This window comes from Myxine glutinosa, chromosome 1 (genome assembly GCF_964187855.1).
Source record: "Myxine glutinosa chromosome 1, kmMyxGlut1.1, whole genome shotgun sequence".
In the NCBI taxonomy this organism is placed as follows: domain Eukaryota; kingdom Metazoa; phylum Chordata; class Myxini; order Myxiniformes; family Myxinidae; genus Myxine; species Myxine glutinosa.
Genome location: NC_136261.1, coordinates 386,587,797 through 386,601,785, shown reverse-complemented (window position 1 = coordinate 386,601,785; position 13,989 = coordinate 386,587,797). Strand labels below are relative to the sequence as shown.

General features: G+C 46.1%; 1 protein-coding gene across 1 annotated transcript in view; it reads right to left on the bottom strand.

Annotated features, from left to right (window-relative positions):
- The window catches only part of LOC137419499 (E3 ubiquitin-protein ligase Midline-1-like), a 61,866-nt gene that overhangs the window by 6,359 nt on the left and 41,518 nt on the right, over positions 1-13,989 (bottom strand). Inside the window, exons 6-7 of the mRNA XM_078784396.1 lie at positions 11,197-11,268; positions 8,638-8,781 (exon numbers count right to left, since the gene is read on the bottom strand). Coding sequence (XP_078640522.1) covers positions 8,638-8,781; positions 11,197-11,268 — 216 coding nt within the window. The remainder of the gene's footprint in view (positions 1-8,637; positions 8,782-11,196; positions 11,269-13,989) is intronic.

Below are 13,989 nucleotides of genomic sequence, written 5' to 3'. Positions count from 1 at the left end.
GTTTGTTGTCAACGAACACGCCAGTTCCCTTTTTGCTTCTCTGTTGTTAAGATGGTATGCCGCTGACACTGTCTTACCAATGCTGAGCTGCAAACGCCACCTCCGGAGGTAGGCTACCAATCCTTGGGTCTTCGAACCGCGAGACTGAGTCGCCACTTCCGGGCAGACGTGGAAAAGGGTATCGGGTCGACTCCACATGTACCTTGAGAACCCACGCCGCAGCGGAAGCGGGGATAGAGTCTCACATGGACCACACTTAATGGAGTACACACAAGTGGATGGCGTACCACGTGACCCGTGCTGTTACCTTGCTATTGAACCCGATCAGAGCGATCTAATTTGTACCATGCTAAGCCAATGATGGAAGGGACAAAACGGTCGAATCAAAGGAATAACACGATTTAATTATTATTTACAGAGTGTACAATGATTCAGTAGAAAAGAGAGACAGAGGGCAGTCTTAATCAGACTTAACTTATTACCCAGACAATGGGCCCACTCACACACACAGGGAGATGAAGGAAGAATGTTCACGTGCCGAACGTGCCTGCTTTGGTCGCTCCAGGAACAGCTCACCCGGCGTAGCCCTCTGGCGGTCACCGCACATATCCCGACGAAGGCAGGCAGGCAGGTGGGAAAATCCTCACGGCGCGTATATTGGCAAAGGCAGGCAGGCAGGAAAATATGCGTGTCTGTGGCACGGCACGGCTGTCTTTTACAGCGCGATTAATACAACTGCCATCATTCTGAGTGCTCCAAACTCATAACTCGTAACCCAGCGCTTTCACTCTCGTAACTCAACGGAGGACTGAACACAGCGCTTCCCTTCTCATAACTGAGGTCTCCAAACTGCCCTCTCATAACTCAACGGAGGACCCCGACTCATAACTCGTCTGCCTCATAACTGAGGTGGGGGCTCTGGCCATAGGGTTATATCGTCCCGCCCTAGCCCGACTCGAACGTTCCAAACCCCGCCTTTTGCCGCAGTGGTAAGTCATTCCCCTCGAGCCCTGATTGGCGGCTCGCGTTAACCGTCGGCTCCTCCTCCGCCTTTCTTCAGCCTCGATCGACTTGTTCAGGCCTGTCTCATGGTATTTCGCACCAAAAACAAAAGCATCGAGGCATCGTAAAGGACCTAATTCTCATTATCCTACTCAACGCAAAACCAAGCACAGGAAAGGTCTACGCTTACATTTACTAAGAAATAATTGAGCTTAAACGAGGCTACATGTTGTAGTGTAACTAAACTAGGAGGGGAAATTAACCTTTATTATAAAAACACAAAACCGCAACAATATATACCCCAGTTGGTTCTTTCCTACTCATTTATTTATTTTTAAAATGTATGTGATATTAATCATAACACCATTATCTGTCTTGATTTGTAATTCTGTTTCTTCCAAAAGCAAACAATATGGATCAACTTCTTCACTCTCTGCTCTTTCAATATACAGGGACGTATCCACTCTATTAGATTTTATAGTTTCCTTTTGAGCACTCGGTTCAACCACATCCAAAATGGAATCTTTATTACCGTTGCTTTCACACCTTTTGTTAAGACTTGTAGGCTTCCGCATAATCATTTTTTCCCTAATCAATTTCCAATCTATCTCGTGGGTAAAATGTTCCATCCAGAGAAACCCAAAGTTGTTTCACCTTAGCATTATCACTCAACGCATTGTTCTTATCAGTCGCACGATCTTTATCTGGTTTCTTAAAAATGAGCCATCGGTATCGTGGCTTTCCTTCGAGAACACCCAAATTTCACGTGTAGGTAGTTTGGTTCCGTTTAACGTGTTGAAAGCTTCTTTTAAGGTATGATACATTCAGTGGTTTCTTTGAGTTAAGTCTTTTATTCAACATCTCCTCCGTTTTAAGATTAGGAGTATATTTGCTAATATACCAACACATTTAATTAATAACAAATTGATTATTATCACTGAAAGCATTGGCAACACCAAAAAGCAATCTATTTACATTATCATTCCATTATAGTTGATATCAAATTTTAAGTCCACACAGAACTTTATCATAATCACAAAATCCAAATATACTGTTATGTCTGGCGGGGAGTGATATGTAGAGTTACTCACCTGGTTAGCCAAACCTTTGTCCCTTTTGGCACTGCACACCACATAGACATTCCGACGGTTCCTTAGCGCAACACGAAAGAACGCCCTCCCCCCTGACATGACTTCGGAAGAAACCAGGCCAGGACACTGCCGATAATGGCCGCCACCACCTACACCTCTGGAGAGGCCTATCCACCGCGACTAGCATGCGCTATGACCACGGAGTAGGGAAAGGGAGTGGGAGTGAAGCAGTGGGGGTGCACCTGGGCGAGCCGGCGAGTCGATGGAGGAGACTGATTGTTTGGAGGCACGCCAAGGCTGATGTCACGAGAGAGAGAGAGAGAGAGAGAGAGAAAAAAAGAGAGAGAGAGAGAGAGAGAGAGAGAGAGAGAGAGAGAGATTAGGGAGCGCCAAACGCCATTGGAGTTAGTGAGTCTGAGGGCAGTTCGTTTGAGTTGAGAGTCTAGTTTGGTTGAGTGCACAGAGTTGAGTTGTGCAGAGTTGGGTTTTCGAGAGAGAGAGAGAGTTGAGTTGCGCAGACGAGTTGGTTTTGAGATGCGGCAGCACTTTGAGTGAGTTACGCCCGAGTCCAGGAGCAGTTGGTCCAGAGCAGTTGCGCACCAGTTAGATTCCAGTTATATTCCTGGCAGATTCCTGGACATCTACGCCCGTGCTCCGGCAGTCTCGAGCGGCGCTCGGCTTTCTTCGTCTTGCGCAGCCCGAGTTTGGTCATGGCCCGGGTGGAGTTCGCTGACCATTGACCTCGTTTGGAGTCACCGGCCTGCTTTGGACGCGCGGTGCTTTCTCGTGGTGCTGGGAGCGGTGCTCGGTGCTTTGGAGTCTGGAGCGAGGGACCGTGGGTACATCGGGGCCGAACGGAGCCGTGTTGGACGGCGGCCAAAGACAAGACGACAAGACAGATAAGACCGAGTTGCGCATTCACAATCACATGACGTGTTCTTTTCCTTAATTCAGATTCCCTCGTCTTGTTTCCGAAATCTGTGTGTGGGGACGTCCCGATTAGTTTCCTTATTTTATTACAGGCGCGTGCTTTTTCCTGTCCTTGCTTTTATACAATAAACCCTTATATTATTTTCTGTACATGTACTTGAATGCAGTTTCCGGGTGATTGAATTATAGATAAGGCTGCAGGGCTCTCGCCGCTCCCCTCCATCCCGCGCGCTTGCTGTAGTTTTTGGTTCTGGAATCCGCCATTGAGTTTTCGCTTCAGGGGCTAAGGCCTTCGCGATCGGCATCTGCGACCGCCTGATATTAATCAAAGGCGGTTCGCTCGACATTTGGTGTCAGGAGTTAGGGATTCGAACCTCGCGGATATTTTTTTTTGTCCGGAGGTGGCGAGTTGATGCTGGCCGGGCGAAATACCCCGCCCAGCATTTGGAACCGAAATTTGTTCAGTGTCGATGCGGAGATTTTGTATCGTCAATTGGACATACGGAGCGCGATATCGCGTCTTCGACAAATATAAATTTTGTTTTTGGAATTAAAATAAATACGCGCGCAGGATACGACCTTCCGAAAAGCGGATGTCGGAGGTCGACGAAATGGAGGTGCGTAGCGAGGCTTCTGTCAGTTTAGGGAGTGAGCCAGAAATAGGGGAATTAGAAGTGAGTCTTGGAACCTCCCCGTCCCGAGCACCAACTTATTCCCCTCCCCTACCGGGGAGTCTGGAGCAGTAGGAGCGGCCCCGATAAACGACCAGATGTTGGATCAATTGCTTAGGGCGGTGAGGGAGAACAGTGAGTGGTTGGAAAATAAAATGGGGGGATTGGAAAATAAAATGGGAGAAATGAAAAGTGAATTAAAGGGAGACATGAACGCACAGGGTGAGCGATTGGGAAAGCAGATGGGAGAAATGATTAACAAAATGGATGCTTGGACGAATGAATTGAGGGAAGGACGAACGAATGGTGCCACTAGGGCACAGGAGAAGCCAAGAGTGGCAGAATGTGAATTGGAACGGGAGGGGGGGGGGGTGGGGGGGGAAGGCAAATTGGGATTTGCACCAGGAATGGCAAATGAAGAGGCTAATGGGGAATGCCTACAGGTAAATGGGGAGTGCTCACAGGTGAGTGTGGAGTGCGCACAGGTAGATGGGGAGACCGAATGTGAGAATTGTAATCGGGAATGTTTCCCACCTGACCTAGACGTTTATCGGGACCGTGTGGATTTCACAACACCCCAACCGGGGGTAGGAATTTAATCCTTGCTGTGCCAGGGCGGTGGTTCAGAGCAAGAATGGGTAACATTGTTGGGGGTCCGAATAATGGAGCCGGACCATGTATTTATTGATCAAAGCCTGTCGGGGCCACAAATGATTTGTAATGGAGATGATGATGAGGATGATGTGATTCAGCGGCTGAGACCTGGAACAGTCCCATGGGGGAAGAGTTTGACCAGGCCCAAAGGAGCCTGGGGAAAGAGGTGAGTTGGTCCGAGGAGGTGGTTGAGGTGACCAAGGGGACCCTCACCGTACACTGCAATTTGACGGCGGAGGCCTCCAAAATTGAAGAACCAGTTGGGGGAGTGTGTTGGCTCCGGGCTGGATTTGGATTTTGGAGGATCGGGAGATAGAGCCTCCGAAGATTTGGTCCCCGTGGGGAATTTGGACCAGCTGCAGGGAGGGGCAGAACAACCTGTGATAGAGGTTGTTACCTGCAGCTGCGGGGATTGGACACCTGGGGCAAAAATTGGTAAAAGAAATTCTAAAATAAAATTAAAATGGGAATTGGATTTGGAGCAGCCTTGGTTGGAGTTGATCCCCGGGCTGCGGGATTTGGACATGGGGAGGTCAATGGTGATGGCCTCGGGAAAAAGTTGCCCCTTTCAAAATTTGGTGATGCCAGCCAGCTGGGGGGCTGTGCTGGCGAGATTTGGACGTGGGGTCCAGCCATGGGTGGCATGGTACGGCCTGGGCCCCACAGGGGTTCTGGTGGAGTGTTGCATCCCTTGTCTGTCGGGGCGCCGTCCGGGCTGGTGGCTCGGGCCGACAGGGTCACCAGACCCTGGTGGGGGTTAAGACCTCCAGGGGGTCCGAGGTGGTTTCTCAAGCCTGGGATGGCAAATATTGAGGACCACTCGGGGGAGGTGTTGTGGGTCGCGCTTTGGTGGTGGCACCGTGGACGGCCAACTTGGGCCTGATGTGCTGACCACCCGGGCATGCGGCCTGACACCCTCTCTCTGGGACAGCCGGCATGTGGTGACCTGCCATGCCGTGTTGGTCTATGGACTCGGGTCAATCCGCAATCCGCATGGACAGGGATGGACATAGCCTACTGGAAAACCATTAGAGCATTTGTGGAACGAGAGTGACCTTCCACAGATCTTCTATTATGATTTGTGGACTCTTGGTTTGGGAAGAGAGCCATGGGATTGTTGAATCGGGAAATGTGTAACGTGCCGAGCATATGCGCCATGCTCGGCTGGCATGTGTATGGAGAAGCACCCTTCTTTGGTGAGTTTAGTAAAATGGGGAAAAAAAAATTTGGCATGGATAATCTCGGGGTTATATGCAAATTTAAGGGTGCATTTTGTGAAATGTCATGGTGGTCACTGACAGCAGTGTCACCATTATTGATCCAGGTGTGCTAGACCAGAGTGTTGGAGGCTGTGATAAAAATTGACAGGTTAGCAGGATGCAGCCTTCAACTGGTTGCGGGGGCGACTGTGCCGATATTTGGGACGTGGGATAATGGGGATGGAGTTGGGGGTCTGAGGGTCAACGTGGTGCTATGGGTGTCCGAGGTGTGTGGACCATGTCTTCTGGGTGGGTCTCCTGGTGGAGCATGGCTGTTGACTGGACCTTGGTGTGGTCAAGTGTGGGTGGGCACTGTGGGCTGCAGTTGTGTGGACTGGGGGAGGAGGGCGGCGTAGGTGACGTGAGGGGAATGCCACGCACTGCGACCGTCTCCCCCAGGGCCGAGGTTGTGCGAGTGAGGTTTGTTGGCAGCAGGTGCTAACCACATTGGCCAGCTGGGGCTAGTGCAGCCGTGTTCCTCGCAGGGGGGGCGAAAGATGGATGGTGGGTCGCACCCTTATGGACACTCATGGGCCATGTTGGCGTTTTGACTGCTCACCTTGTCCCGATGACCCTTGCATGGTAGAGGTGCGGAGCTGTCCTAGCCACATGTAGTTGTTTAGAACAGTTCACCGTTGGATGCGGTTCCACATACCTGCCAGTATAGTAGGGGGAGAAAAGTGAAATTTGGAGGAATTTGATTGGTCCAATGATAAATTTTGGGATTCTGTGGGTGGATGGCACTTTGGACCCGCCCAACCTGCAACTACCTGCACTTGAGGTAAGTGCTTGGATGTGTACCGTCCCAGGCTTCAGGACTTGCGAGTTAAATTGGGGGCAGGTAATTTGGAGTTGGGGGCGGGTGATAGTGATGACATGGCCGGTGAGGGGGATGGGATGTGTGCCACAGAGTCTTGTGGATGGCGTTTGTTTTTGTGTTGTGGTTATGCGTTTTTATGTGGTCGTGGAGAATGGAAACTGAGAGTGAGTGGTGATTATTGTGTTTAGGAAATGTATTGGTTAAATGTGAACGGGGAATTCACACAATGGCAGGGCATGGCACATCTTTTTGTAACATCTGCTCTTGCAATATGTATTGGAGAATTGAATGGCAGTGGGGGAGGAAATGTGTTTTGGGATTTTGTAGGTGGGGAAGGTGTGTATGTCTGCAGGTACAGATCAAGCTCTGAGGAGTGATGCCTGTGGCCCCCCTCTGTGGCAATTACCCCTGGCAGCCAGTGGTATCTGGAAATTGGAGCTCGTCGGTGGAGGGTCTGTTTGGGTGCCTTGGGGTAAGGGAGACTCCTGACGACCCGTGTAGCTGCGATGAGGCAGGAGGCCACGGAGCCTGGTGTATGGAGACCCTCACCGGCGGGGGTAACGGTGGAAAGGGCTGTTTGGCTGTTACAGGGCCAAGAGGTAAAGGGGGGGGGGGTTTGGGGGGGCAATGAACTTGCGAGTCAAGTGACTTGTTTTTGGGACTGCAGGCACCACAGCCTGAAGTGCCCCCACCATCTTACTTGTGCGGTACATCCCCGCTGCCTAGTTGAGAGAAATGAACACACATGTATACGACGTCAATGCCATGGTCCTGCAGGGGGGTGAAATAAGTACGTGTATTGTTTTTTTTTTGTGCTTTAATGATTTATGGAATGTGTATGAGTGGTTAAAGGGTTGTGTTGAATGAATGTGGGCGAAATCCACCAAGCCATGTCACTCACCTGTAACACCAGGACAGGGCTCGTGGAAATTTAGGGGTGCATTGGGATGGCCCCACAGGTAAGGTTGTGTCTTGTGGCATCCACTGGGGGGATGCGGCCTTTAGGAAGGGGTTTGTACAAATGTTTCTTCGAGTTTTGAATTTTTGGCTAAGGTTAAGGTTTGTGGTTAAGGTAGGTTTTGCATGTTGTTTGTTTGCTCCCTCCGCAGGAACAATGAATTATAATCATTGTACATATTTGCATGATTGTTTAAGGGGATTCGCATGTTAAGGAGAACAGGTAGGAAGGTCTGGCTCACTTCCCACAGCCCTCCTGCTTTATTTCATAGGTTAATTAAGTGTGAGACAGTAAGTGTTAAGAATGGAATGGTAACGCCTGCAGTGAACCTAGCAGGAGCTATGATTCTGGGGGGGGGGGGGGGGGGGCGGGGAAGGGGCTGTGTTATGAATTTGGGTAGAGGAATATCTAGAGCCAGGTAGATCTGTATAGGTAGGTAACAACTGTCGTGATCGGGAATCTACCTGTAATAAGCTCTGTGTGTGAGGTGGTTTGTCGGGGTAAGTGTATACCTGTGAACATACAAGGATGTTCGTGTTTTAAATAGTTGAAGGGGCTAAGATAAGACCCCTGTGTGTTTGACCTGGTGATCATACCTGTGTCCCTTATGGCAACGCAATCTCATATAGACACTTAGATAGGTCCTTAGTGCACAACAGTAATTAAATTCTCTCTCCTTGCACTGACTGACCGGAAAAACCAGCGGGAAGTGGCTGAATACAATGCCACCTTGGCACCATACATTGAGCAAGGCTGGGAGCCACGCCCAGGAAGACTGTTGATTGGCCAGGGGGAGGGGCGAGCAACACCACAGGGCGCCGATTGGCAGAGCAGGGGAGGAAGAGTGATTGGTCCATAGGAGGGACAGAGAATTGCCCCGTGACTGGGGGGAAAATAAGGACTTGCGGTTGGCCACGAGGATGGCATGACATGGAGGGCGGGAAGCACTTGGCCAATGGGAGGACACCAGCACGGTCAGAACATTCTAGAAGACGAGGGTCACCGTGCTGGTTGGAGGAAAGGAGGGCTGATGTCAAACAACGAGTGATAAAACTGCTGGCTCGCCGGCATTTTGTCCTCTTCCCTCCTCCGTCGCGTGCTTCCCTGGCCCTTTTCGGTCCTGTCTCTCTCTCTTCCTGTTCTCTTCTCTTCCCTTGACATCATGCGTTTGACTGTCCCTTCGTTTTGAACCTGTTCTCGCTCGCTGGACGTCGGAAGGACGGTGGAGGGCGATCCTGCGAGCGGGGCCTACCTGACGGCGTACGCTGGCCTAGCAGCGTGGAGCGAAGGTTGTTCGTGCCGAGGACAAGGCGGTCCCCACCAACACCGGAGCCGAGTCTGACGACGAGCTTGGAGCTTGACTGACGTAACACGACAGCCAGATAAGCTCGCATCCCTATCAAATACACGACGGGACAATTATTATTTTATTCACTCTCCCTTTGTCTCGTTTCTGAAGTGAGTTGTGGGGACGTCCCGATTAGGACATTTATTTATCGCCGCGTTTTCCTGTCCCGAGATACATAAAATAAATCCTTGTATTATTTTCTTTGCCATTCCAAAATCCTGTGTTCGTTTGAGTTAATTCCCTGCAGGATCGAGTCTAGCTGCCGTCGGATCTACAGGTCCGCGCTTGCCGCTTCTTCCTCTTCATTCTTCCCCCCGCGCTTTTATAGCCGAATCCGGAATTGATCATCACCTCTATTTAAGTCCGTTTGAGCCATCCGCAATCCTACGGTATTAACCGAGGGATTCGCACGACAGTATTCAGACCCCTTCACTTTTTTCACATTTTGTTATGTTGCAGCCTTATGCTGAAATCGTTTAAATTCATTTTTTTCCTTCATCAATCTGCACTCAATACCCCATAATGACAGAGAAAACAGGATTTTAGAAAGTTTTGAAAATTTATTAAAAAGAAAAAAACTGAAATATCATATTGACATAAGTATTCAGACCCTTTGCTATGACACTTGAAATTTAGCTCAGGTGCCTCCCATTTCTCTTGATTTTACATCTTGCCAACTCTTCTGTTTCATACCTCTTCTGTTGGCCGAGTATGAGCCAACTCTTCCGTTTTTGAAGGATTTTTTTTTTGATCCAATATGGCTGCCAGACCATGAGTGATGACATCATAAATTTATATTCTCCAATATAATTGTTGCGTCGATCACGCTTAATAAATTTCAAACTGATCAGACATAGCATTGTCTCTGTCGAATGACGTCATAATTACGGCACCAATGACGTCATCGTTAACAACACTTATTCCCCATGCGGAGTTCTTTATGATGCAACAAAACGTTTCAATTTTTTCCATGGAGCGGTTATGGAGGTATGGAGGTGCAACATTTTTTGTTTTTTCCAAGATGGCGCCTGTACCACGTGACCGATGTCATAACGAAGGCACCGATGACATAATTAACACATCTTATTCCCCATGGGGAGTACTTGACAATGAACCATGTTTCAATTTTTTCCATGGAGCGGTTTGGGAGATAGAGGTGCAATGTTTTTCCAAGATGGTATCCGTGCCACGCCACCTATGGCGTCGTAATTATGAATAGAAAAATTATACAGGCAGAGGCGCTCCTGTTGTAAAATTGCGTTTCAAACGGACCAACGGTTGCCGAGGAAATGAATTTTTTTAAATGCAGATACACGTGATGACTGATCTCGCAAGAGCACGCCTCATGGCCTTGGCCTTACAATAAATCAGTATAATGCACAAACTAAAGGTATAAAGGTATTTTAAACAATATCAGGGTATTTTAAACAGAATAAAGGTATTTTAAACCATTTTCAATGGTTGCCAGGGGACAGCAGCATGTAGAATCATACTAAAGGAATCATAAGATTTTTGAACAAAGATACATCATTACATAATAATTACTCACGCTTCCCAATCAAAAATGTTTTTTGCACCAGCGAAAAACCATGAATACACAGGGCACAGGGCCGCTAATGTAGAAGCAGGTCGCATTTTATCAACCGCAAAGACGTGGGGTCCGCGAATGTTGGGACTGTGAATGGCGAGATCCGACAATACAGATAAATCTGTGTACCTCACACGAGCTGTGAACGAGGGATCAGAGTTTGTAGAGGATAAAACCAATAAAGTTATTTACAGGTGACGGTTAGGTAGTGTATTGGCACAGTGCTTGATTAATACACATCTGGTTATGATGAGATTTGTATTAATTATTTCTTATACACCACTGAAATGTTTGTTGATGTGAGAGATCGGGAAATATATTTTTCTTTCTGGATTGTGAGGTGTTGGCTTATGGGGCTCGCAAGGCTAACCCCCGCTATAGTGGGGAAAATGGCATTAAAACGATCATTCATTCATTCATTCATTGTGAACTATCTGGAATGAACGAGCAATTTATACCAGCTTCTGTTTATATAACTAACTAGTAATTGTCAAAGTTATTGTTCTGATTACATCATTAGTGAGAGAGAGGGTGTGGGGTAGTGGGTTAATAAAGCCATTAATCAGTGGTTTCATTTGTACAATGTTGTTCCGTACTGTGTTTATCACCTTTACTTTACCTGTGAGATAAACACAAGTTTGGACTATCCCCTCCTCCTGGTTGGACATCGTTCCATTGAACAACCTTTGGGTCTTGGGACACTTGACAAGAGGGCGAATCGAGTTGGAAAATAACTAAGTGGAATCGAGTGAAATAAAGTATAAAGAGGGAAATAAAATAGAAGAAAAAGGAAAGAATGAAAAGGAGGAAATATGGAATTTGAAATCATTTGAAAATTGAGGGAAGAAGAACTCTCCCCATTTCCCTTCACTTACAAAGCTTTCTGAAGATGTTCTTATCCAGCTCAACCTTCTTCGGATGCCCCACTGGTCCTTCTGTGGAAATAGCTGAAGATGAACAAAAATTATAAGATGTAAATTTCTCTTGTTTTTATGTTTATGAAGATTTTTGTCTTTAAACCAAAAATCTAAATACAACAAACATGGAGGAAGATAAATGGAACCTCCATTTTGTATTAAAATATGATTTAATTTTCATTGATGCGTTAAGGAAATTTCACAACATTGTTCTTCCACTTCCCTCTAATGTACTAAAATCGAATGATCACCAATTCGTTTTCTCCACAAGATAGAATGGACCTTTATTAACTGGAGCCAGAGGAAGAACTCAAGTTTGTTAAATTTAAATCCAGAACAAAAAATAAACTGAATTGAACATCATTTGATTCCAGGTACAAGTGAATGATTCAAGGTACATGTGAATAATTTAAGGTACATGTGAATAATTTAAGGTACATGTGAATAATTTAGGGTACATGTGAATGATTCAGGGTACATGTGAATGATTCAGGGTACATGTGAATGATTCAGGGTACATGTGAATGATTTAGGGTGCATGTGAATGATTCAAGGAACCTTAGGCAATTCCAGTTCATTAGAAGAATAAAACAGTGAATGAATGATCAAACCATTGACTTGGATGTTCATTTTTACACAAACACCAATTTCATGTCATGTTTCTTCACAATCTCAACTCATGACCTCATTGACTGTAAAACGTTTGTTCTCAGCACAAAATACGATTTCTCTCCATCTCTGGCCTGTCCGCCGACATCCCAGATTAGAACTTTGTGGCATTCACGTTATTATTTTTTCAATGTGTGAAAAAGGATTTAAATACTGTTAGTCTTGTATTTCTGATCCATAATGATCCTTTATCATCACAAAATTAATGATGTGTAATTGCATGTTCCATATTATAAACTAGAACAGCACTTGGTAGAGTGCATACCTCCGCCAGGCTGAATAGTTTGTTTTGTATCCCACCGATAGGCCGGATCTGGATTCTGACCGAAACCAAAATCGAATTGGCTTGTTCTTGTCACTTACCCAACTCATCGACCAAGTTTTGTCATAACTCATCCACAACTTTTTGAGATGTTGTTGTTCTCCTCCTTTTCCCTTTACAAGGGATGAGGTCTGATGGCACCAAACTCCTGCCTTGACGACAATGCTCCTCCACTCCACTCTGTCCTCGGCCTACTCTCTCCACTCTCCAACCAACACCACATTACTGATATCCCTCTTCACACAATCCTTCCATCTCAACCATGGTCTACATCTTTTACCTCCTACCTTGTTCCATCAACCTATCGATGGCGATGCATAGCAGGATATCTCAAATAGTTGTGGACGGATTTGGACGAAACTTGGTGGACTGGTTGGGTGTCTGACAAGGACAATTTAGAGTCCCTGTATATAGAGAGTTGTGTCAACTCAAATTTGGACGCCATTTTGTGTCTAAGTGTGTCGGATTAGATATACATGTACATTCGCGATATGGGGTGATATATTCTAAACCTGCTAAAAAAAAATTTACTACACATATTTAGTCTTATTATTACATACAGGTGATATTTGTTTTGTCAAAAACTCAGCTATTGCCGTGAAAAAGAGCTGTGTGGTGATATTAAAAGTGGTATGGCAATGCATATTACAAGCCAACACTGCATATAAGAGCTAACATTATAAGTAAGACAAACCAATGCTGTCGTTCTCTGAATTTTAATAACTTTTAGAAAGGAGTGTGGGCATATCCGATATTTTTTAAAGGGTGCCGAGAGCAATTCCGGTGGAGGACTTCCAGCCGACATATAGTCTAACACACTTAAAACAAATTCTGTACGTGGTATTGCCATATTTCCATAGTGTACAACTTTAGTTTTATCGACATTTATATTCAATTTCCATTGTAATGATTTAACAAGCTGCAAGTCAGCTTCTGTCTCTGACATAAGGAAAACGTCATCGGCATCTAGTAAGATTGAAACGTTCATTTATTACTACACCCTTGCCCAGAACTCTGATGGATATTGCCTGATCGATTAATGTTTCATAGCTGGCGACTTAATTAACACTTAATTTTCGACTGCGCCAAGCCGTAATTAAACAGAGAAAAAACTTTAAAAAATACCTGCAGTGTGCACGGTTCGTCTAGTCGAACAGATATGGAAAAGCACAGATAAGACGTCGTATTCACCATAACTTCTCTCGCGATCTCTCGCGAGATCTCGGAGACGGTGGGAGGGATTTTCGAAGCTCCACACGGTCTCCACGTTTTTCGAAGTTAAGTCTGTTCACAATTGTATTTTGTCGAAACTGTATTTATCTTTCGGTGTGTGAAGTTATTGTGTGCAACTTTGGTTGTTTCTCGGTGTTTATCTTTCATAAATTGATCGTCTGTTTGCCGTGTCGTGTCTTGAGGCCTTGTACAGTGTGCACTGTACAACCTTGAGGCTTTGTTTTTCTCTCAGCGGTCCGTCGTTTGTGATCCAATAACTTTCGTTCTCTGTATTCCCAGGCTTTTCACCCATAGCCTACTTCCTTGTGTAAATCTCAACTCAAAAAAAAAAAAAATAATTAAAAAAAAAAAAATTCCCTTCTCTGTTCTCATTCGTTTATTCATTCTTATTCGTTCGTTCGTTCTTCGACCACGTGTTTCTCCCCCATTTCCCCAGATAGTTTTCACTCATTAACCTTCAATGTTTACACTTTCCCCTCAAGTTATGTATTCCGTCATATTTTATAACACCTTTTTCTTCTTCTTCT